Here is a 24,548-nt window from a genome sequence, read left to right as displayed (position 1 = left end):
CAGATACATATTTATAGGTGGAGCTGTGTTTCTAGTGTGCAGATAAAACTGCCTGAGGTACACATGCTGAAGTACTTACACTTAAATAAAAAGCTTGTTTGTGGGTGGCTGGTAAGTTGTTTTAGTATTTCACATTAGAAGAGAGCTGCAAGTATTTGGTGACTGTTCCGATAGCTCCAATTGGATTCCTGGGAGTGTTTACCTATGGACAGTTTCCCAGAGCAAAGACATGTCCTTCAGTTTCCCTTCCTCTGTGGTTTATCTGCAATGGGCAGAACCAGCACTACAGTTATGTGACTATGGCAGACTTCATCACAGCTAGAAAATGAGGCAACACAACGAAATACTCTGAAGATCTCAAAGTCTGGGGGGAAGTAAAAGCCACTTTCAGTCCAGTGGAGAGGTTTACAGTGTGGTAATGATGACAGTATGGTAGGAGAGAGGCTAGGATGGTACTGTGATGGTGTCCATTGCTACATGACAAGCTGGGGTTGGGAACAGGTAACCACCGTAGGTTTGAGTATCCATGGAGTTAAGAGAATCTCAGCTATTTCTGATTTCATTAGGACATATTTGGGCAGAAACTTTGCCTAGTTGTCTTAGTAACTAAAATCTCTATATTTGTATTTGTTTCAGGATACATTAAGTGTAGGTTTTTAAAGTTTTTAATCCATGCTTATTAGCAAGTGGTAACGGAGTGTGTTCTTTATAGTATTTTCGAGTGTTATGGAGGAATTTCTGGTTGTGTTTTTGAAGCTGAAATTTCTTTTAATGGTAATGAATGTTTCGTGTGTGCCCTTGTGTAAAGTCAGGACCTGTTTTACTTAGAAACTTTGGGTGTATGTTGTAATTATTATTGGTCTGCAAGGAATAGTATCAGGAGATGTGTAACATCTGTAACATCTAGCTTTACTTGGGAGTTGTGGTTGCATCTGTTGGGAGTGGTGGCTTTGGCATTAGGAATGCTGTCTGGGGTTTCAGAATGTTCCTTAACTGAGTTCAACCAGGAATGACTGTAGAAAGTGTGGTGTTAGCACTGCATTTGTTTCCTTAGAGCTCAGGTCGATGAATAAAAGATAAATTCTTGGTTAAACCATGTGGTAGAATACTAAATATTTACAGAAGAGCTGTTTTCATGAATAGCTTGTTGTCTTTCTCCAAAGGTTGTCCCTTTGAAATGTGTAACTGTAATTATTTAAAGGAAAACATGAGCAATTAAATAATATCACTATAGTTATGCTACTTACACAAAGCTGACATATAATTTATTCTGATACCAGATTTAACAACATATAGTGGCACACATGTTTAGTAATATCTCCAGTGAGAGTACAAAATTGGAAAGCAATTTCAGTATTTCCTTGTCCCCCACATATGTTTTTGTATTTTGAGGCTATGAATGAGAGAGGAAAGTGAGGGTAAACACAGCAAGACTTCCAAAGGCAATAGAAGCCAACTGAACACTCCTTTGTGTACTGCGCTGACCAGAATAGGAAGAACACATTCAGGTGCTGTGGTTATTTTGAGTCACTGGCTGATAAAGAATTTTAAAACTATCTCTCCTTTTCATTCTCCTTCCTGTTCTAGATGAAAAAGAGAAATTTGAACCCACAGTCTTCAGGGATACTATTGTCCAAGGTCTCAATGAAGCTGGGAGTGACCTGGAGGCCATAGCCAAGTTCCTGGATTCAGCAGGCTCACGGCTTGATTATCGCCGCTATGCTGACACTCTCTTTGATATTTTGGTAGCTGGCAGCATGCTTGGTAAGTTGCAGTGTACCTGATGCAGAATTTTGAGGATTAGCCCTGTTTCTTTGAAGATGCTTTTTTCCTTTAGGAAGTGGAAATTATAAACTGTGTTAGAGTGGTACTTGTCTAAATACTTTTTGGATATAATGTCATAGACTATTCTATTGTTAGTCACCAAAATACCTGGGGACTTGACAATGTCAGGAGGCATCCTGCCTATATAACAAAAAATGTGTAGTGGTCTGTGAAGCCTTCAGGCTGAGCTGAAAGAGCACATAAAAGCAACAGCAAACAAAATGAGAGACGTTGACTGTGGGAAACGGGAGTGTCGTACAGCACTCTAGGTGATTAGCTGCTGCGAAGTTTGCTTTGTAGACCTAGGAACACAAGGTTGCTAAAGGAACTGAAGGATGAGTAGTGCTTTGTGGATGTTTATAGGGAATTTTCCCCAGGCATCAGTGGCAGCATGGGAAAATTCCCTAACTTGTGCCTTCCCCTGAGTTTGGATAACTTGGCTCTTTTTACCGGTTGCACTGGTTTGATTACTGCTTCCTGCTCTTTGTTTTGTTAGAAGGAAAGATATTTTTGAAAGTTTTAAGATAACGCAGGAAAACAAAAGCCAATGGAAGTTCTATTAAAAAAAAAAAAAAGCTCCAAACAAAATAACCCAGGAGGAGGCTTTTGTGGCACTGTTTGAATGTTTTCATGGAGTTAGGAAAATGTTCTAAGTTCTTAACTTAGTAACAGAATTAATTCTTTTATCTTTGGAAGTTATTTACATTATTATGGTGTTTAAAGTAGCACTTAAAGTAAATGCAAGAATTATGCTTTAACCTACACTTTCTTGATCCTACTCATTGCTCTCAAAAGCAGCTGAGATTCTTTAGTGTGACCTGAATTTCTCAGTCCTTCAAGGTCTGTGATCTCAGTTGCAGCATCAGTCAGCTGTCCTTTCTGTCAGGTGGCGTTACAGCTCCACAACACTTGTATAGGTTTCTCCCTCACTCATTCCTTTTAGCTCAATTGTACTGATACTTTTTTGCCTTTGCTTTCTTTTAGCTCCTGGAGGCACACGCATAGATGACAATGACAAGACCAAGATGACCCGTCACTGTGTGTTTTTTGCAGAAGAAGATCACGATGCCATCCGAAACTATGCTCAGGTCAGGATAAGAAAGGGCTGGTTGATTACTGTTTTCTGTTTATGAACCAAGAGAGATTATAGTGGAACATCTGCAGACTGCCTAGACTGCACTTGGCTGGTTTCAGGATAATTGCAAGTTCAGTTAACCAGTAGTCTGCCCTGCCATAACTATTTAGTAACAGAATAAGATGCCTGAGATTTTCTGATCATACCTGTGAGCTCGCTCTTCTACATAAAACAGTTGTTTTTTCAGTTCACGCTTGGGTTCATATTATTTTAGACACCATTCTTACTAGTTTTGTTGGCCTTTTCTACATACAGCCTTAAGGATTTGCAGAAACATATTTTTAGAAACACATGAAGTGCGAATGGCAAAAATGCACATCTCAAGCCTCCATCGTGTAGTTGTACGGCTAGTTAGGAGTTGGGCAAATGTTGGAAAAAATACTGAGAACTTTAATTTCTCCTACATACATGCTGTACAGATTTTTCAAGTTAAAACATGGCCTGCAGAAATTGATGCATATGAAATTAGCATAGATAATGTATTCTAAAGCATTATTGAAGGGAAATTAATGTTGTGTTACATTAGGAGATGTACATGAGAAAATACAGTAAGAATTGAAAGTTTTAAGCCAATATGCAGTTCTGAATACAGGTAGGATTGCAAAAAGAAAAAGATTTTTTACCATTGAAAATCTGATATCAGAAGTACATTCTTTTTAAATAATAAATTGCTATTGGGGTGTTGAAGATAGTAAGCAAAAGCATAAAGGCTGCTATCCCTGTAAAGGTATTGAGAGTGACAAGTGGCTGAACGGCTGCATGGTTGTTCTAAAGGATGCTAGGATCAGAATCTCCATCAGCAACGAAGACTTGCTAAACAACAAAGTTCCTTTAAAAATACATCCTTGATAGTCTGGAGAAGTGAACTATGCAAACTTCTGGGAAGGAAATCATTATGTTCATTGTATTACCTTTATCATCTCTTAAAAATAAGGTATTCTGCTCTAGGAAAGTCTGTTATTAATAAAAGCATTAATTCTGTTCTAGTGCTTTAACTACTTGATAATAAAAATTGGCAGTACAAGGTCTCTAGGGACAAACTTAATATTAAAATATTGACTGTTGGCAAACAGAAGTTTCAGGATCTGAAGCCCTAGAATTTTGAATGTGTTTTCTGTATTTTGAACCAAAGGTCAGTATGTTGTAATTAATGCCTGAAAGGATGTTTCTTTCTATATACCTTGCCAGTTTTCATGCATATTGGAAATAGAGCTTGTATTGTGTTATGAAAAAGTGAAGTTAGGTTAAAATGCTGTTCAGAGCTTCTTACTTTCTCAATCTGTCTTCCTATGAGCTAGTAGAGTGGCTGCTGCTTGTGTTTCTAGCTGTGGAAACAAAGATAGAAAACTCTTTAAGAGAAAAGCAAGGGATAGTGATGATGCATTAGCAGATTATTTGCTTATAACATGTACTTATGTCATTTTAGAAGGACTTACCAAAATACGTGTTACTGGAAAATATGACCAAAATCCTGGCTTACATTTTTGTCTTTTCCATCTTATTTTATTAGACTTCTGTTTGTCTTTACCTCTTACTATGGCTGCGACTTGATATTTCACTTTTCCTTGTTCAGAGCCAAAACAGTACCTTTTAGAATGTCTGAGTGTATTTTACATTCTCTGAAAAATGACTGAAAACTTCATTTCCCCTTTTACTTCCCCCATCCAGTTTGATGATATGTCATATTTTTCCTCATACAAATCTTTTTACATATGACAGTGAGTCATATTTTTGTGCCCTTTGTACAGTAGTGAGAGCAGTTACTTGTTTATTTAGTTTCTTATCTCTCACTTCTTCCATCCTGCACCTGTGCTGCTTCTGCTTTCATAATCTGTGGTCACAAGATGAGGAACAAGTGGTGAAAACTGGAGAACAAGTATTTCCAAGAACACAGTAGTTGTAAAAGCTTTGTGGAAGCTTCTTCCTTCTTCCCTGGCAGTAGTGAGTTTTATTCTAAGTCTTCATGTTGGTGGATTTAATAGAGATCCTGTCTGCAATGAAGATAACCAGCATTACCGCCTCACTCCATTGATATACGTGTGACAGCTTCCTCAGAGAGCTGCATTATCAGAAGGGGACAAAGTACAAATTTTGTGTGTTAACCTCGTCCTCCTCCCACTTTCTTCTGTTTCTGATCTATGGATAAGGGCATAAAGGAAAGTGGCAATAATATTTTGAGAAGTAAGAAGAAGAGAAGTTTTTCAAGCTGTAGTAAATTCTGTGATTCAGGCATTTTTCTGTATATCAGAATTGCAGAATTCGTATTTTCCACTCTTGAGAATGTTTGGTGGTAAGTCATGGGTTATATAGTGAGGTAGATGATGGCAGAAATACACTGCTGGCTGCTTATTTCCTAGAAACAAAGTCTTTATTAATGTCTAAAGGAACATTATAATGTAAGACGCCTGCGTTACTTTCTCCTCTCCTGTTGTGGAGACATAAAAATGAGAAGAAGTCTTGTCATGGTTTGGCCATGCATTTTTCTTGGATTCAGCAGTGGCAGACTTGTTTCTTTTTGCTTTTTTGGGCTAAGTTTCTTTTTCTTTTTTTTTTTTCTTTTTTTTACATTTTAATTATCTCATGTTTTTCCTTTAGGTCTTCAACAAGCTTATCAGGAGATACAAATATCTGGAGAAAGCATTTGAAGATGAAATCAAAAAGGTAATGTTGGTGACAGGTTTTTTTTGAGTTACTGTTTGTGTTTTGTTTTGTTTTTACTCTAATATAATTGTGTATGTAAGTTCTGCTCTGTTGTGTATTTTATTTAGCTCTGCTGGAAAAGAGAGTGGAATCTACAGTTGGCAGGGGTGGCAGCTTTAATCTGCAACTTTAGCTTCGTGGGAATGCTGCTGGTGGTGTTTGATCTAGGGTAGTTTTGAATTAATGCTTCCTTTGGTTGCTTTGACTAAATTTAGTTTATTCTAGGCTTTTCTAAGCAGGATTTGGATATAGTTCTTAATAAGAGAAAGTATTACTATCCTGCTAATAGATAATGTGTCTGTATTGGTTGTTTTTTTTTTCCCCTATAGAATAAATGCAGATGTGCTGTGCAAAATGGCACTTGATGTATGAATATTGAATTGCTTCTATGTTACGGAATGTGTCCTAACCACTAGTTTCAGTATTTGAGGCCACAGATGTGTACAAGAGAAGTCATCACTGCACTGGTAGAGTTCTCGGGATTTGCCTGTTATGGTCGAGTGGATGTAGTGGGTGTGGATTCTGTGTTGTATTGAATTGTAAGGAAACAGGAGAAACATGTAGAAATATTTGAAAAAAGAAATATGTATCTAGAGTGCTTTAAATTCCTGGTAACAGAGGTAAATGCTTTCTTTATTCTATTTTTAATTTGGCCTGAGTAAATGATAAACTGTGCTGTGTTGTAAGTTAACGAGCCCACTGGTATTGCCAGAACCTGTCTTCTGAGTGAAGTGCCCTGTTAAAAGTATATTTTTCTACAATCTGAACATCAGTAGGATCGCTGCAGGGGTCAAGTGAGGATAAGTGTGGAGTGTGATGCCTCACCACCACCTCCTGTGGCTGAATGAATTTGGCTGTTATTTATACATTCTTGCTCATGCAGGAAATTATTTTTGCACTTGTGACCAGCATGCCTTTTAACTGATTCTGGTTACTCAATACATCATTCTGAAGACCTAAATTTACCTCCATTCCCACACAAATCTGATGTTCTTGTTCTTAATTACTATAATCATTGACATGAGAAACGCTGACTCACAGCATTCAAGTTTCAGAGTGTTCTGCATATTAAACAAATGTCATGTCAATTCAGGCCGCCTCCTCGCTCTCCTGCAACCAGATTTTTGAATCCTTTGAGTTGCTGAGAATTCACTTTGCACAGTACTGACAAGAGGAAACCACGCTCAATGTATAATAATTCAACTCTTCAACTGAGGAATAAATGTCAATAATCTAAAGATTAACTATATGCTAGTTTTAAGGCAAAGCAGTAATTTGAGGTACAATTTGGCTGGAGTCCTGAAATCTGATGTAAAGCTGATGGAAGGATCCTGGCCCTGACAGTGTGGGGCTCAGAGAGGGCTTGTTCAGCTTACAGGCTGCAAACTTCAGTGTTATATACGCACTTCGTATATGATTTTGAGCATCAGATTACATCTTGTGCAGTAGACCACATGAGTGGGTTTGCACACTGGCCCTATTATAATGGGCTGAATTTTCCTGCCTGTCTCTCAGTTGCCATCCTTAGCTCTGTGCTCTTGCGCAAATCTCAGCTTGGCTTCTGAGCTCTTCGACTTTGGACACGGTACTGTTTAGCTGCTGTTGCTGAGGATGGAGGGGGGAAGTGTCCCTTAATACTCCATGTTGCAGAATTAAAAACTGGGAAGGTTATAGTGTAGTTTTGGGCTTGTGTAATACCCCTTCACTGTCATTGACTTAAAACTCATAGATGTTATTTGTAGCTGCCTTCTTATTTTCTTCCTCCCTCTGTTTTTGTGAACCCATACTTAAAGTGTCCATCTCCTGATGATGGTACTGGATTTTTACCTCGTTAGCGCTTTAATCAACATATGGACTAATGTGCATGAGTAGCTGCCCATAAAGAGGGTTATATGCTCATAGATGTAGATGTATTAATACTTCTGGAAGGGATTTCTACACCTTCAGAAGCTACTGCACCTTCACAGCTCTTAGAAAAGCGAAAGTGACTACTGGATGTTGTTCCCATGGTCACTGTCCCAGCAATGACTTGTTTTTTCTGGCAGATTCATTAGGCAGGTAGAGCATTTGGGGGGAAATGAGCTCTTCTCACAGAAAAAGTTGTGCTCAAAACAAGGCCATACCAGCAGTTTCAGTCTGAAGCAGGTGGTATCAGTGGGACTTCTTTTAGGAGGGATTGTCTTAGATGGCAGTATTTACTATATATCCTTTAGTTCATAATTTTATCTTTAGGGCAGCATTATTTCCCAGTACCTTTTGTGCCTGCTTCTAGCTTTCAGGTTTTTTTTTCTGAATTCTCTTCCCTCACAACTGTATGTTGTTCCTTCTTCTAATGACATGAGCAAACTGTATATCCAAATGTTTATTTCATAATTACTTAATTATTGAAATTAAGCAATTTCAACAGAAGGAGGTGATGTTTAAGTGTTGCTCACCTGCTATTTTTTAATGTAGCCATCTTGAGTTCATATGAGTTCTGTCCAGTCTCTGTTCCTGCTTAGACCTCTGACAGTGTTTTACTGTAACTTAAGTAAAATTGTCAGTTCCAAATTTCTGTTCAGATGAGTAGATGAAGTCTGCAGTATTATTAGCTGTCTATTTAGGCATTTTCAAGAAGCATTCGGTGTAGTTCTTGCTTTTATGAAAATTGTGGTAAAGGTACAGGTAAGTATTTTTTGGTCTTAGTACTGGTAAATACGTAGGCTGCTCTGAAAGTAATGCCTCCTGTTTATTTCCATGAAAACTACAACAGATCCAAAGAGCACAGTTACACTGCTTGATGGAACAAATTCCTGGTTACAAAATGCTCTTTTTAACACAGGCAGCGCCATTGGCAATAGCGATGAACAAGAGCTTGAATGCCATGCTCCTATGAATCTGCACTAGTGAAGGTGACCTGTTCTAGTGTTTCACCACCCGCTCGCTGCCTTGCTACTCTGTCATCCACTGGTTGCTCTCCAGAAAGTGTTCAGCAGGCATCAATGAATGTCAGTGGGTGCAATTGTGCTCACATGGAGGATTTCAATTCCACACCTTTGCTTCATACACGCTTCCATGGCAGGTGCCATTCTGTCAGACTGTTCCTCTGCTGCCATCTGTCACACAGCAAGAAAATGCAATGGGATATTGGCAGGAAGGCTGAACCTCTACTGCCACACTACCTACATCAGCCTCTGATATTGTAGGCCGACATAATAAAATAAGAGGCGTTACTCTTGCAGCAGCCCTTGTACTATTTGAGTCACATTGGGATATCCAAAGAACTGGGAGAGATGAGCTTCATTCTTTGTGTTCCTGTTTTCCTAATGAAAATAAGCATGAATTGATTTGGAAAAGGAAGATAACATTTTGACACCAAATGTGGAGTAAATATAGAGGCTTCTAGCCAGCAAAAAGTCAATCATCAGGTATGTACTATGATGTTAGATGCCTTCCCATTGCTGACAGTTGCTGTCAAGACTGTCTACAGCTGCAACAAACTGTCAAACACAAAAGCAACAGACCACTTCAGATAATGATAATATAAAAAGCTATCTTGTTTGCTGTGTCTAGAATTCCTTAATTTTCACTATTAAGATTTTAATATTGCAAGAGAAGAGTAGGAACGCCATTTTTTTGTTATATGTGTACCTTTACTTGTGTGCTTGTGTGTAATTTTTATGCTTAGAATTTGTGACTAATAGACTTCTCTGTAAAAGAAAAAACAACACAGCAGCATATTAGGTCTAGTCTTGTGCTTATTAGGTATTCTAAACTCCCACTAAAATAGGCAGGAGTTCTTATAACTATTAGAAATTATAGAACTGTGGGTCAGAATTGCACATTTCATGCTTAGAATCAGTGTAACAAAAGCAGTAATACCAGCACTTGTGTAATAGCAGGGAAGTATCAGCCTGGAACATCTTGTGGGTGGCTTGCTACTGTTCTGAGGTAACTTGAATGCTCTGTGACTTTCCTGCGCAGGTTTTAATAGAGATGGTAAAAGAAGAGCTCTTAATCAGTAATGAAAAACTGTAACAACTGCATTGAGTTAAGTGTTCTATTTTTTTGAGATGATTTCTGAGGGGGTCAGTTAAAGGCTTTGATTTGTCTCATAACTCGGTTTTCTCCTGAATTACTTGAGAGTATGGAATAATATCCTTGAACAGCAGAAAATGGCATGTATTAGTTTAGTAGAGCTGCTTTTCAAAAATAGTGAAACCAATTATGTTGCTAGCACCAACAGTACTTAGAGCATTGAGGGACCTATGGAAGGCCTTGTTCCTGCTCAGAAGATATTGCCACTGGGTAGAGTTCAAAGAACATCATAATTTAAATTCATTTTAAGAAACTTGCTAGAAGCACAATTCAGTGAAAAGAGAAGTGGAGGCTGTGAATTTGTAAATAAGTAAATGTGAATAACTTGTAAATAAATAAATGTGAAATTGTAAATAAATGTAAGATTTCATATCTTCCAGATCATTTGAACAGTTACAGATTTCTCAAAACTGGAGTGGATAAATTGTTCTTCTGTTGGGATATTCTTGTACCTTGCGTGGCGTATCTCACTTTGCAGTTGGATTTACTGGTGCTGCTGCTTTCATAATCTGACATAGATCGGTACAACTCCGTTCGTGGTCTGCTTGTTACTGACACTGCCCAATGTTGGTTATGCAGCAGGAATTAATCAGGACCTGATTTGTGGCATTAAAGTAGTTCGTATGACCACTAATCCAAATCCTTATCTGTTGCTTGTATGGGAGCAGAAGGAGTAAGAGTTAAGTGGGCTATACTAAACAGCAAAGTTGTTCCCTCTTCAGTCAGTGTTGTTATCAGTGCTTACAGTAAAGATCAGAAGGTCTAATTAAACACTTTTTTTCTCATGAAGTCATCTTTTTGGTACGGTGCTGCTGATTAAAGCTTGTGTAAAGAAAACTTGAGTTCCTGAGCTTCCAGTCATCTTTTTTTTTTTTGTTAGGTTTACTTTGAATTTCAGTGGAGATCATGTTGATTTTTTTTTTTATTTTATTTTTTTTTCCCCCCCCCATTCAGAGTAGCTCCGTTATTGTACATGGGAGTTGATTTCTACATTTGAAAATACAGCATAACACTTGTTTCTCATCTTTGTATTTAGAAATAACAATTCCATTTGTCTGCATCCCTTCTTTTGGTTGAGTTATAGTTTGTTGAAATAAAATTGCACTTTAAGATTTTATCTTTTTATATTTCTTCTTTTGGACTGAAACCCTATTGCAATCATTTGGCTGCATCCCACTTAAAAAGCCAACTGACACGTCTGTGACTGAATCATTCAGCCTCGTGTAAGCTATAATTTAAAACTGATGTAAGCACTGCCACATGAGTAAGAGCTTTTCTGTTTTGTTTGCTGATGCAGAGCAGAGTTGTTCATACAACATCGTGTGTCTTTTTAGAACTCACTTCATTAGTTACATGGATCTTTTAAAATATTGCACTCAAATCTTTACAGTTAATGATGGACTCTTTGGATAACTTGGAGAAGAGCTGTCATTGTCTGTAGTAACATACAAGTACAGGGACATATCTGATATTCTGTCTCTTGTATCCATAGATATTACTAATTAAGTACAATTAACGTGGGAATTGGGTGCAATTTTCCCATCAAAATCAGCTCCTGTGCTTTGATTGCATCTTGCCTTCTGGATAAGGAAAAAAGGTGTGGTGACAAATGGAATTAGCAGAGTAAATTCAGCTTCAAGCCCAGAAATGTGCTGTGTTCTCTTCTCTGAAGGAAGAATGTGGAACTTTCTCGTGGTGTTATTTGCATGAGCAATAATGTAGTTCCTTCTGTTCCAAAATCTAATGATGTGAATGGGCAGGCTCCTGTCAGCCTGTTGAAATCAGCAAGCCTGTGTTTCTGAATAGGTCCTTTTAATTTCAGTGAGCATTAAGCCTTTAGCAAGCATTTTTATTTAACCACGTATGTAACGCTTACTTGCTGAAGACAGACCTTGTGTCATTGAGTAAGGCAGTATTCCACGTGCTTGTATCCTTATGGAAAATCTAATTAGTCAGTGGAATGGCACTGTAATGCTTCAGAACAGATGTTGATATGATTGCAAGATGATATGCAAGCATATGCAAGATGATATGCAAGCAGGAGCAGAGAGGTGATTGTTCCCCTATATTCAGCACTCGTCAGGCCGCACCTCGAGTACTGTGTCCAGTTTTGGGCCCCTCACTGCAAGAAAGATATTGAGGCCCTGGAGCGTGTTCAAAGAAGGGCAACGAAGCTGGTGAGGGGTCTGGAGCACAGGCCATATGAGGAGAGGCTGAAGGAGCTGGGAATGTTCAGCCTGGAGAAGAGGAGGCTCAGGGGAGACCTTATTGCTCTCTATAACTTCCTGAAGGGAGGTTGTAGTGAGCTGGGGGTCGGCCTCTTCTCTCGTGTCATTAGTGATAGGACCAGGGGGAATGGTTTCAAGCTACGCCAGGGGAAATTCAGGCTGGACATGAGGAAGTATTACTTTTCAGAAAGGGTGGTCAGGCACTGGAATGGACTGCCCAGGGAGGTGGTGGAATCACCGACCCTGGGGGTGTTCAAGGAAAGACTGGATGTTGCGTTGAGGGACATGGTTTAGTAGGAGCTATTGGGAATAGGTGAACGGTTGGACTGGGTGATCTTCTAGGTCTTTTCCAACGTTAGTGATTCTATGATTCTATGATTCTATGATTACTTGAAGTTACATTGGGACTTGTTAAGAAACAAAAAAATTAACTGGGCATGAATATTCATCTCTGCCTGTTACTGTTGCCAATGGCTCAAGTGTGTCTGTTTAATCTTATCTAACCCACAGCTCCTGCTGTTCCTCAAAGCCTTCTCTGAAACAGAACAGACGAAATTGGCGATGCTTTCTGGGATCCTTTTAGCCAATGGGACTCTTCCTGCTACCATTTTAACAAGCCTCTTCACTGACAACATAGTCAAAGAAGGTAATTTTCTAAATGACCTTTTATCTCATAGTAGTTTTAATTGGAGATGTATTCTGTTGTGCCATATTTTGTATGTTGGAAGCCTGTTGCTGTTCAATAAAGCAGAAGCACATACGGAGAGCAAGGGCCAGTGTACTTGCTGAGATCTAACTAGGGCAGTGAAAAGTAGGATGACAACAAAAAGCAAAACCAACACAAATACAAGAATGAAATTAACCTCTGTTCCTTACATAGGCTACTGCTGGTTTGTTTGTTTGTTTTTGTTTACAAATGCTGCTGATGTTCTGTGAGTGTGAAATGGAACAGAGAGCACATAAAGCCCAAATGGACATTGCAGAAAGGAAGAGTTCAAGCCCTCAGTCATGCTAAGTAATGGTTTCTTGATAGCTTCTCGCATGGACTTATCTTTACTATGTGATGAGTAACAAATCTTCCAATCTTAGGATACTAATGCCTTTTTGCAACAAGTTTTATTTTTTTTTTGGTGTTGAGAGCAAGGGGGGTTGGGGACTGGGTGAGTTGTTTCATTGCAGGCTTTTTTGAATAAGGGGATGGATGGTGTTTCCTTGCTTCAGAAGGTTTCTGTTATTCATCCATACTCTTCTACTTTGGAGTCTCTATCAGACAAACATTTGAAAAATAATAAAAAATTTGAAAAATAAGAAGTCAATTCCTGACTGCTTGGAATAATTACAGATGCACTGTCAACGTTGCACAATTTTCATGGAATCTTTTTTGAAAGTTACTTATTAGTTAAATCTAATCTAAAAAAGATTCTAACTTCCCATTCTTGCATGCAGTATGCATTTGTTTTCTAAATGCTACAGAAAGAAAAGCCACAGCTGCTGTTTTGCTCTGTCATCGCCCACAGCTTTTGGGAGCAGAATTAAAGTAGGAGAAAAATTCAAGTAAAAGTACTAATCACATCTTAGTGTTATGGGAGTGCCATGTTTTTAGATCAAATTCTGTTTATAGATACGGCAACGCAATGCATCTGGAAACTCAAATTTTTAATGCTCAAGTAACTGGTTGTATTTTATACCTAATATTTCATGCAAAAATGCTAGAAAAACTGCACTCATATCGTGAAATGGTATTTTGGGAGAGCTCTAAACATTTGTCAGTATTTAGTCGTCTTTGTCTATGTATCTAAGTGTACATTCACACTAATGCAAAAGTAAAAAACACTGGGGATAAACAATAAAATGAATGGATAAAGTTGCTTTCTATCAGCAGGATAGATGATGGATTTAAAAAAAAAAAAAAAAAAAAAAAGCCCTGGAAAAACAGTACAGCCATTTTAAAGGAAAAGGTAGTGGCAACATGTGAATAGTTAGAGAATGACTTGGAAAAGGACAGAAGGCGCAGGTATTTGGTGGCAAAGACAGCTCCATTTGGTTTGGTCGCCATCCCAGTGGTCTGAGAATGAGTGCTTTTCTGTTACTTGCGTGTTCTTCCGCAGCTGGTTGGACTCCTTTGCTGTTCCGTGCATCCTTTCATAAGAAAGTAGCATGTGACCTGAAAAGCTGTAGTGTGGATATTACTGACATCTAATAAGTGTTTCAAGCCGAAGTTCAATATGTGTGCTACCAGGCACTGCTTGCTGAGAGGTGCTGCTGTGGGGGCATTTTGTTTGCATTATCTGCCCTCTGATATGAATAGGTTATATAATCACAGCTGTACAAGTACTGTGTAGTACATATAGGCTGTGGATAATGATTTCTAGCTACAAATGCCTTTGTCTTCATCAAGTTTGCCCACAGCTGTGGAATGCAGATGCTCATTTCAGATAGGCTGAATGGTGTTTGCAGGTTAGAACTACAGGTGAACATTATTCTTAGGTTCCCTCGTAGTCAAACAGGCTTTGTCAGTCTTTACTAGTTGCTCATAGCTTTTGCAGTCATGCTCATTTCATTTAGAACCTTCTGCACAATATGTGAATGAGCCAAAGTGGCATTTTCAGCTGTTCTTTAATGTCATCGCACGTCAGAGTTGCATTACTACTTCTCCAAGGATCGTGCCTCACTACTGAGCTCTTGAAATAAGGTTGGCAAAATTGTCATAACAGTCAAGATCTGTAATGAATGTTAACGAAGTTAGTGCTGCCTGGGGATTAATCAATTCCATTTTTGTTTGGCGACTCATTTAGTCAGTGTATCCTAAGAATAAAAAGAATGGTTATCAGTTAAGTGGGTAAGAGTGACTAAGCTACTTTGCATCAGGAGGAGCTGTGCAGCTCATAGAATTTCAGGACTTTTTGGAGGCAAAACAAAAAATGATCTGGGCTGCTCTCAGTAGTACTCTAAGTGTTGATGTGAATGTAGTATGGAGAAGCATAACTGGCCTGCAGGAGACTACATCATTAAGAGAGAACTGTGTCTCCAGCTCCCAGCACTGCAGCTCCCTTTCAACTGGCTGAAAAGCTGGAGCAGAGCTGTGGAGATGCATGAGAAATGCACGTTGAAAAGAGGCAAGAGGTGTAGGGCTGGTGCTTAGCTTAGGTTCCTCTGGGGAAACTATAGGTTGTGGAAATGAAGATGAGGCAGTTTTCTTCTGACTTCATACAGAAAATGTTAAGTTGTGCCTTGAGGAAGGGATTTTTCTTCTTTAAAATAGTATTTGTTACCTGGTCCGACCAGCTATTAAATACTGTGTGGGAAGATGTACAGGTACAATCAGCTGCCTTGAAGTTGTGAAGTTGTTTCTTACTCCTGCCTGTCCTTTATTATTACATGCCTTCATTTCCTAGCTGATTTAATACAGAAAATTTTCTGGTTTTTTTTAGACATGGTTTGTAAGATGCAGAGGTAGAGAAATTAATTGCAGGCAAAGTCTTTCCACAGTTAAATGTGAATAGGTAAAAAAAAAAAAAAAAGCTTTTAAGGCAGTGCAGCATACTCAGAAAATTAGTACTGCATTAAAGAAAAAGTGCACTTCAGTTCCACATGTTTAGTCCTGTTGTCAGAAGTGTATTTTCATCCCATAATGGATTGCTGTAACAATTTCTCATTTGTGTTGAAAGTTGCTGAAACATGTTTTGTACTTTCTCAAACAGGGATTGCAGCTTCTTTTGCTGTGAAACTTTTTAAAGCGTGGATGGCAGAGAAAGATGCCAATTCTGTTACCTCTGCTTTAAGAAAAGCCAACCTTGATAAGAGATTGCTAGTAAGTATAATATCTTTTCATTCATCTTTTTCTCCTATGAGGAAGGGAGGGAAATAAAATGCAGGTGATAGTTTGCAATAAGCATGTTTACTCCCCTTAGACTTCCTTCGCATTTTCAAAGTGTTTTGAATCGCGGCAATGTTGTTATGGCTGTGTTGCACTGAAACACCTTCGGAGCATTAAATACTGCATATCCACCTTTTGTCTGTTTTTCCTGTAGTTAAATGCCTTCTGAAAGGCTGACTGTGGGGGGCTTGGGAGTTGTTTCTTTCTAACCACTGCTGACAACACCGCCAGCAACTGCATAAAGGTTTTTTCTTTTCTTTTTGTAATGTTTTTTTCCACCATTGTAAATAGGAAACAATATGTAAGAAGCTTGTTTAACCAAAAAATGATTCATATATAGCTTTCTAAGGTGACGGTGTTTGAATAGTATAAAGGCAGCAGAGTAAGCCAGTCTTGCACAGCAGCAGCCCTCTGGCTAGCATAAATGGTCCTGCAGTGCTGACAGCAGAACTAGTGGAAGCAGCACAGGGAAAGCTTTCCAGCCTTCTGTCTCAAAACCTGCATTCTGGGCTTGTAGCAGCAGCCTGCGGTGTTTAGAGTGTAATATGGAGCAATGTCATGTGCCTTTCCCTGCTAGTGTGTTTCTGAAGATCAGTAGTTTTAATCTTCAAAAAGGTTGCTGTGATAATCCAGTCAGACGTGCTGTATCCTGTGTAGCACTGTCTAGAGAATTTCAGCACTATTTCCTGCTTCTATGGCAGTACTGTATGATTAAGTAAGAATCTTTCAAAAGCAAAGCAGCCTCCCACACCCCTTCCTCTCTTCAGTTTGTATCTAATTTTCAGTCTAAATGGTAAATAAATTGCAGCGAAGCTGGAAAATGAGCTAAATTACACCATTTATTAGAGAGGAAGGAGAAAAGCCAATTGTCTTATTTCTATTTTGAAATTTACTGAGTAAAGCATTCAGCTGTTGGCTCTCATTACATTGCTGTATTAAAGAACTGTCAAGTGTCAGTTGCTGTTGCCTAGCATAGATGCCTTGAGGAAGTTTCCTCTTAATCTGCTTTTCAGTAAACAAATAGATACAGGGTCTCTAGTCCCCTGCAGGGGGAGAAAAATGGACTAGTGTTCATTCCACAAGAGTTACAATGTAAGCAAATACGTTTGAATCCTTGTCAAGATAGGGGCATGCTCTAGCAGTTTTTAAGCAGCATTTTAATTTTTCAAAGTAGCTGGACTTAACAAATCATACATACGCAGTTTCTTTGAGCCAGAAATGTGTAGATGAGGTAATGTTAGCAGTGTACCTAACAGAGATAGTGATGCATTAATGGTAATCATTGCTCAGCAGAATAGCAATGTTTAAGCTAGCATGCCTGGGCCAGTTAAGTATTTCTGAGAGTGAGCGTGTGTAATCCCTGGGAGGACACAGTAAATGTGATCAGCATATAATGGCTTTTTCATTATTCATTTGTGCTTCCCAAGACTCACAGAGTTTGGAAAATGCTCAATATCTTAAGCTGATGGCTCTTTGTAAGTAGGTGCCCTTAATGTAGAACAGGTATTGGGTTGTTGTGTTCTGTTGTTTTTTTGTTGGTTTTTTTTTTTTTTTTTTTTGCATAACTGACCATAATTTCTTTCCTCTGCTATAACGATACAATCATGTGAATGGAGCGTTGACTTTTCTACTGCTAATAGAACAGTAACTGGTGATACAGTGTTCACTCTTTGAAATCGTTCCTTCCATTTTGTCAAGAGCCCTCATTCGTGGTTTATTTAACACAGAGTATTCCTGTACTTCTAGGAACTATTTCCTGCCAACCGGCAGAATGTGGATCATTTTGCCAAGTATTTCACTGAAGCAGGTCTAAAAGAGCTCTCAGATTTTCTTAGAGTTCAGCAGTCACTGGGGACTCGTAAAGAACTTCAAAAAGAGCTACAAGAACGTCTCTCTCAGGAATGCCCAATTAAGGAGGTAAAGAGTGTTTTACAACTTCTATTCATATAAACATAGTCCAAGATGAAAATAGTAAGTAGAGAGGAACAGACGTGGATACCTCAAAGTCTACTTCTATTTTTCGTTTTTGATATTTATTTGATAAATATCAAATTTATTGATAAACTCAGTCAGTGGTTTCAGCAGACAAAGGCAAGAAAACACCCGTGGGTTTACAAATGCAGTTAGCTATGTTTTTATGTTTAGTTCTGCTTGATAAAGTAGTTCATGTAACTCTTAACTGTCAGCTTGGGCAGGAAGGAGAAAACTTATACTCCATAGGAATGTTGCTAAACATAGGCATTCTAAGTGCTTCATTTTTATTCTTGTTCTAAATTTGATTCTTGTTATTTCTATACCAATATGCTGTCTGTAAATGGCTGCAAGTACTTAATAAGGCAGAGTTTCTACTGGTTGACTGGAAATGTTGCTAAACTGTATTTTATGCTTCAGATGGTGCTTTATGTAAAAGAAGAAATGAAAAGAAATGAGCTGCCTGAGCCAGCAGTGATTGGTCTCCTGTGGACCTGTGTAATGAATGCTGTGGAATGGAACAAGAAAGAAGAGCTGGTTGCAGAGCAAGCCCTCAAACATCTAAAGGTGCGTGCATGAATGAAGAGGGGAAAGGCTTGCTGAGAAATAACAGAATACATTCTATAGCTGCCAAGTTTTAACTGTTTAAATCCAGGAAATTTGGTCCTCAGGGCTAACTGATACCACACAAGGGAGTGTCATGTCCCTTCTTCAGTCACAGTAATGCAAAAATGAGGTGGTTCAAATTATGAGTTGCTGTACTCTGTCTCCTAAGTGTAGGGAACCAGGGCAAACTGAGGTGGTTGTAGCTCGAGTGCCTCTGCATTGTGTTCTCAGTGTGCTGAGGCTTTTTGCCTAGGGCTTGGTTCTAAACAGTTGCTGAGACTCCGAGCTGCACTGACCTGATTAGTATGCCTACTGGAATTATCTTTGCAATGTCTTTGCCGGAAGGAAAGATATTTTGGGAGCATGGTGAAGAGACACCTGTCTTTGCACAAAGCTGGTTAGATCCATGCAGGGCTGCTGAGTTCAGAACCTATGAAATGTGTCTTGCTGGTGTTGATCCTGGGAGCTGGGTAGCTACTTCTAAACTAATAAGACAGGAACTGACCTGAGAGTTTCTGCACTGTATAGTATGGTTATTCTTTAAGTGAGGCACTCTGGATAGGAGAACTGAATGCACAGAAAGCCAGATAACAGATTGCAATATCAGTTATTTATTGATATAAAAGCTCTTATTCCCAAGGGAGGTGGGTGTGGAACTACAGCAGTGACTGATTACTCTGTATCCATGGTTCTTCAGTCAAATCTGAAAGAATTGTGCAGTGCAAGAGACTTTGAAATCAGAACAAGGGAAGAGAAGATATTCAGCAGATTTAGTCCATTTAAGCTGTTAAGCTATGACCGAAAGAACGCTCCTTCATATCCAGAACTGCAAATGTTTGCCCAAAGACAGAAACAATCAGAGCAATCAGTACCTTTATTTTTATGGCAGCATGGATCTTAAACTTGACAGAATTCCTCCTCTTTGTACTGATGGATTTCTACATCTGAACCATGTTCCCATGTTGGTTTGGCCCCTGCACTTCATGTCCTTTCATATGAGTCTGGTTTTTCAAGAGCAACAGTCATGCTAGAAATGTAGTCACTTGAGATCTTGTGTAGTCTTTAATGGTAAAATTGAATGCCTTGTAGTCTTTTCCAGCTACAGTGACTCAAGTAATAGTAGAAAGAATAAGAGTTTGCAGAAGGGAGATATTCTTTTGTTCTTTTGATGTAATGATGGATCTTGAGCTGTAGGAAGGTATCTATTGATTGCTATCTAGTACTGTAGGGCAAATTACAAATGTCACTGGAATATTTGAATACTGGGAGGAGAAACATTGCTGGCCTTGTATATATATTGTTAACCCCTAGGGCACTTCTGATTTGGAGAAAAGACGTTCTCGTGGATGGGAGAGTTCTCTAGACAGTTTCAGACTACAGACACAATTGTGGTCTCAGCATTGTGACACTGAAGCTGCTGACCCATTGCAACATAACTTAGCCATTTGCCTCAAGGAAAGCTGCATTATATTCCTCTCATTATTGGAAGATAATTTTATTTATTTTTACTTTAGTTATTTGGGCGCTACTGAGACTTTCAATTGCACATCTATACCAGTTATTGAGTTAGAAAGGAATGTGAAGCAAGTCAATCAAATGTGGCAATATGAAGAGTTCTTCTTTCTAAACTGGAAAGTTAGGAGTTTTTTTTAAATACACTTCTTAACAGTTACAGGCAGTTGCAGATCACAGATCTGTGGGTGGAATTGGGCTCTGCTGCTGCTACTAAATGGACATAAACTGCAGTGTGTGTTGCCCTGCCTCCCTACAAGTTGATCAACTAACAGCTGGATGAGTAAAGAGCCAAAAGGGGAAAAGGAAGAGTGTTGCCCAAAGCCTCCAAGAATTTCATCATGTTTTTTCCAAAATATTAAATTGTTTCTGAAAACGTGCATATACCTGCCTGAAATGGAAGAACTCAATCTGTTGTGTTAGCTATGTTGTAGTCACATCTGTTGGGAGCCCTAGTATCACAGGTCTGTCCCATTATATCAAGCCATTGCAAATCCAGCTGAAAAATGCCCAACTTTCCTTCTGAAAACAAAGAAGGACTAATCTGATCAGTGTAAGAGCACTTTAAATAGTACTGTTAACATATATTTGGTCAGTGGATCTGAAGATCAAAGGTAATTTATCTTCCCTTCAATTCTGAAAAATGATTTTCATGTTGCCTTAAACATAACATGCATTTTGTCTTACCTTGTCCTCCTTTCAGCAATATGCCCCCCTGCTTGCTGTCTTCAGCACTCAAGGCCAGTCGGAGTTAATCCTTCTCCAGAAAGTGCAGGAGTACTGTTATGACAACATCCACTTCATGAAAGCCTTTCAGAAGATAGTGGTACTCTTTTATAAAGGTAAAAGTATATATCTGCTGGTATGTACGTTGCATGGACATTGGACCTGGCACTGACTTGACCACATTGAACTAAGTTATTAAGCACACTGTAGGCATGCATTACAGGCAGGACTGAACTGTTAGAAGCAGTTGGTCAGATATCCCTTGAGTATCTCCTTTGTAGGTAGATCTTAATTTTGAACTCATAAGTTATTATCCAATGGCATAGTTGCTCTTTATGCTGCTCACCTGTGATGTAAAAGGAAATGGTATTCTGTAGGTAACTGCATGCTCAATGGTTATATTGAACTCTGAAATACTGTAGGCTTTCTTAGTTTAAAGGTGCCTGTGGCAGCAGAAGTCAAATCAAGCCTTTCTTTCTCTATTGCATTTTTCTTGCAGCCAAGTAGCGTGAGCAGGATCTCAGCGGTGTCTGCAGTCTGAGTGGGCTTTTGTCCTAATAGAAAACTAGGACTATGAAAAAAATTCAATTTCTGGCAGCTGTAAAACTAATAATAAAATAAAATAAGGCATAAAAATATTGAAGCTTGGTTTTAAGAAATTTAGGAGGAGTAAAATCCTCTTTGCAGGAAGATCTTTCAGATTTTTTTACTCCCTCTGCCAGAATATAGCTTTCCTTATGCTTTTACTTTTTTCCATTTTCTTCTTGCAGGCATCATAGCGAGGGATTTATTTCTTTTAATTGTGAAATTGACTTTTTTAGCAAGTCTATTCAGATCAGGTTGTCAGAGTCTAATGATCTTGTACTGTGTATAATGGGTGAGTGCTGAACAGTCTGTTCTGACATTCTTGCTATAAATAGTTGAAGGAGAAAAATCAGCAAGAGTAGCAGCCCAGTATTGATCTTAGTTCACTCTGTTGTTCCAGTACACATTCAAGGCAAACAAGTTCAGACTGTTAAAATAATTTGATGGCTTCAGAAGGTGTAGCAAGTGAATGAGAGGTTTATTTCAATCCTTACGTCAATATCCTGTGGCCTCAGCGATCGAGTACAACTTGCTGCAAGTACTTAATATTGAGCTCTCTTTGGAAAAGAGAATTTACTTTGTGCTTGGCAAATGAGCACTGCAGCAGCTGTGCATTTGAACAGTGAGTGATGGTTGAAACAAATAATTTCGTATAGCACTCCTTTCAGAATTGTCTTGTAAGTTTTTTCAAGGCTGTTTTATCTGCTGATTGGCAGATATACTGTTGCCTACTAGCAATTGCAAGCTTGATGTTACAGCCAATAGCAGTGGGATCTCTCTGAGCCTGGATAGAGTAAGAAAGTCATCAGCTCTATCTGTTTTAGGGCAACTTTAGAATCAAGTAAGCTGTGTCCTTTAGGTCAGGACGTACTTCTGAATTAACCAGGAAAGATTCTGGGAACACTAGTCATCCCATTCTTATTTCTCCCCATTTATCATGCTTTAGCTGCTCGTGATTGGTTTGTTGAGAGCTGTAAGGAAGATATCAGTCAGAAATGGGGACTGAAGCCTGCCGCTGCTTCATTCTGATGCTGGTGATTCTCACCCTTTCCTTCTTCCAGATCCAACCTACCTACTAGAAACAAGCCATCCAGATCCTTTAGAGACACATGCTTTACCATAGATTCTTTGCTGATGATAGCATATCTTGTGTTTCATGTTAGCTTTTAGGGGCTTCCTTGACTATTAATAGTTATGTTGGCAGTGAGGGAACAGCAGATGCTTGTGTTGCCCTTCCTGTTCTACTTCAACGGTGACTTCTGTAGGATCTGGAGAGGTTTCAGAGTACCTTGTGACTTTTTTCTAGTGACAAATGGAGTCATCTGGAGAATCTGTGGATGGATAGCAGAAATGCAGCTATTTACCAGCAAGCATGTGGACAGTTTATTGCCTATTTCTCATCACGAGTGAGTGTTTCCTGGGCATAAAGATGATCATCAGTGATGTTAGGCACTAAATGCCACCCACGCTTTGACAAATTTAGTTCTGTGACTATTCTTAAGAGTGCATTCAACATCTTCCATTTCAATCCTTCCAATTTTCCATCATAAAATACGTGGACTGTCATCTTGAGTAGTAGGAATCTTGCACTCAAAAGAAATGAATATTCAAGTTCCACTTGACAGGCAGGCTTTGGTAGGTTTGTTTTTGTTTTTGTTTTTTGAATAAAATTATCTTTAATCTTCATTATTCAAATATCATTTTTTAATGCCAAGTACAAAATTTTCCCAGGGGGAAAAAAAAAAGACCATAACTGTACAGCGGGTGACATTTCTTGTACTGAAAGAGCTCTTGCTTTAAGACTGTCCTGCCAGCTGAGTTATCTGCAGTAGAGTTGAGCTGAAATTTGTGAATTGTATTGGCAGCTGAAAGCATGCAGCTATATAGTTAAAAACAGAAGTGCATTCACATTGGGTGATTTAGTCCAAAGTCATGACCTAAACTTCAAGTAACGTTCCACTTTACTTCTGGGCTCTCTTGAGTCTCTGCTCTGCAACTGTGCCTTTCAAGATGGCTGTGCCTGAAGGCTTTGGCAATGGATGTGGCAGTTGGCTGCATGTGCAGGAGAACAAGTTCTTTGGAGCTGATATCACCTAGGACTGCAGTGAAACTGATGTGCACATGCCCACAAACCACAGGAGTTCAGGTTCAGCTGTTAAAAATCTATCTATATTCAAGTTTAGTAAGAAATAAAAAATATAAAATCAGTCCCTTCCACCTTCCATCCCCCTCTGTGTTCCTATTGCTTCATAGCAACCTAGAGGTATGATTAATTCACCTTGTTGCTTGATTGTTTAGTTGAGCATCTTAGTGCTGACGGGAAAATACCATCTATTTGAGCACTGGAGGCATGAATGTAGTTCAGGTAATACTGCTCAGTAATGAAAGGAGAATTGCATTTGCCCTTTTTGTAATTGAAAGCTTTCTCCTCTGTTAGTGTAGGAGGCTCATTGCTATGGAGTTGTTATATACAGGCAAATTCTTCATCCACATGACTGAGATTGTTTTAATCCTCAAGGCACATTGGGAGGTTGTATGCTGCTATTATCAGATTGGGTTTGAGCAGGGGGAAGAGGTAAGTTTTCCTCTTCCTCTTTGGCAACATACCCTTAAAGTTCATAGGCTGTAAATCAAGAAAAGGATTTACATAGAGGGATTAAGTTCCAGCTTCACAGGCATCCTTGTGAAATGCATTCTAAGCTTGTTCAGTGAAAATCTGGCTTTCTTAAATGCCATAATGCTTTTGAGATGCTGTTAAAGATGGCTGGAAAGTATTCGATGTGAAGTAAAAACCTTTCTTAATTCCAGTGTTTCTTTTAATGTTGAGGAAAACTTCATTGTGGCATGTTGGGATTTCAGAAAGATACAGCTTTGTGTCACTGGTAGAGTTCTCTAAGTGCACTGTTGATGTAGTGAAAAACAACACACAGCTGGTGCAGTCTTGCTTTCCCTGTATTTTCAGCTTACAGTCAATTACAGCAAACTGCAGAAGAGATTTTATTTTGGAGAAGTGTCTGAGAGATGAGGTAACTTAGAGTTCCATGCACTGACTGAAATCCAGATTTTCAGGGAGGTGTTTTGTATTCAGTTATTGTGGGATGTCTTAGGGTAGTTTTGATGAAATTCAAATGCATCCCAGGTTGCTTCCATCTGTTTGTTATTCAACAGCATATGTGCTATTGAATACTACTACTCTCAGTCCAATTCAGTCAGATGCTTTGGAGTTTTGGTGTCATTTATTTCAGTTTCCCACATTATCTTCACTGCAACATCTGTTGTAACCTGTAGGTTACAGAAGAAGTTGGTG

The 24,548-nt window shown here is 38.8% G+C and overlaps 1 protein-coding gene across 1 annotated transcript in view; it reads left to right on the top strand.

Annotated features, from left to right (window-relative positions):
• BZW2 (basic leucine zipper and W2 domains 2) overlaps positions 1-24,548 on the top strand; it is a gene marked incomplete at its 3' end in the record, with an annotated part of 32,022 nt that overhangs the window by 4,651 nt on the left and 2,823 nt on the right. The window contains exons 2-9 of the mRNA XM_079538414.1: positions 1,588-1,764; positions 2,809-2,912; positions 5,555-5,620; positions 12,475-12,610; positions 15,666-15,775; positions 17,588-17,758; positions 18,233-18,379; positions 20,634-20,772. Coding sequence (XP_079394540.1) covers positions 1,588-1,764; positions 2,809-2,912; positions 5,555-5,620; positions 12,475-12,610; positions 15,666-15,775; positions 17,588-17,758; positions 18,233-18,379; positions 20,634-20,772 — 1,050 coding nt within the window. The remainder of the gene's footprint in view (positions 1-1,587; positions 1,765-2,808; positions 2,913-5,554; positions 5,621-12,474; positions 12,611-15,665; positions 15,776-17,587; positions 17,759-18,232; positions 18,380-20,633; positions 20,773-24,548) is intronic.

The sequence above is a fragment of the Tetrao urogallus genome, assembly GCF_951394365.1.
Source record: "Tetrao urogallus genome assembly, chromosome: 7".
Classification (NCBI taxonomy): domain Eukaryota; kingdom Metazoa; phylum Chordata; class Aves; order Galliformes; family Phasianidae; genus Tetrao; species Tetrao urogallus.
The sequence above is the reverse complement of the archived record's forward strand: the minus strand, read 5'-3'. Positions and strand labels throughout refer to the sequence as shown.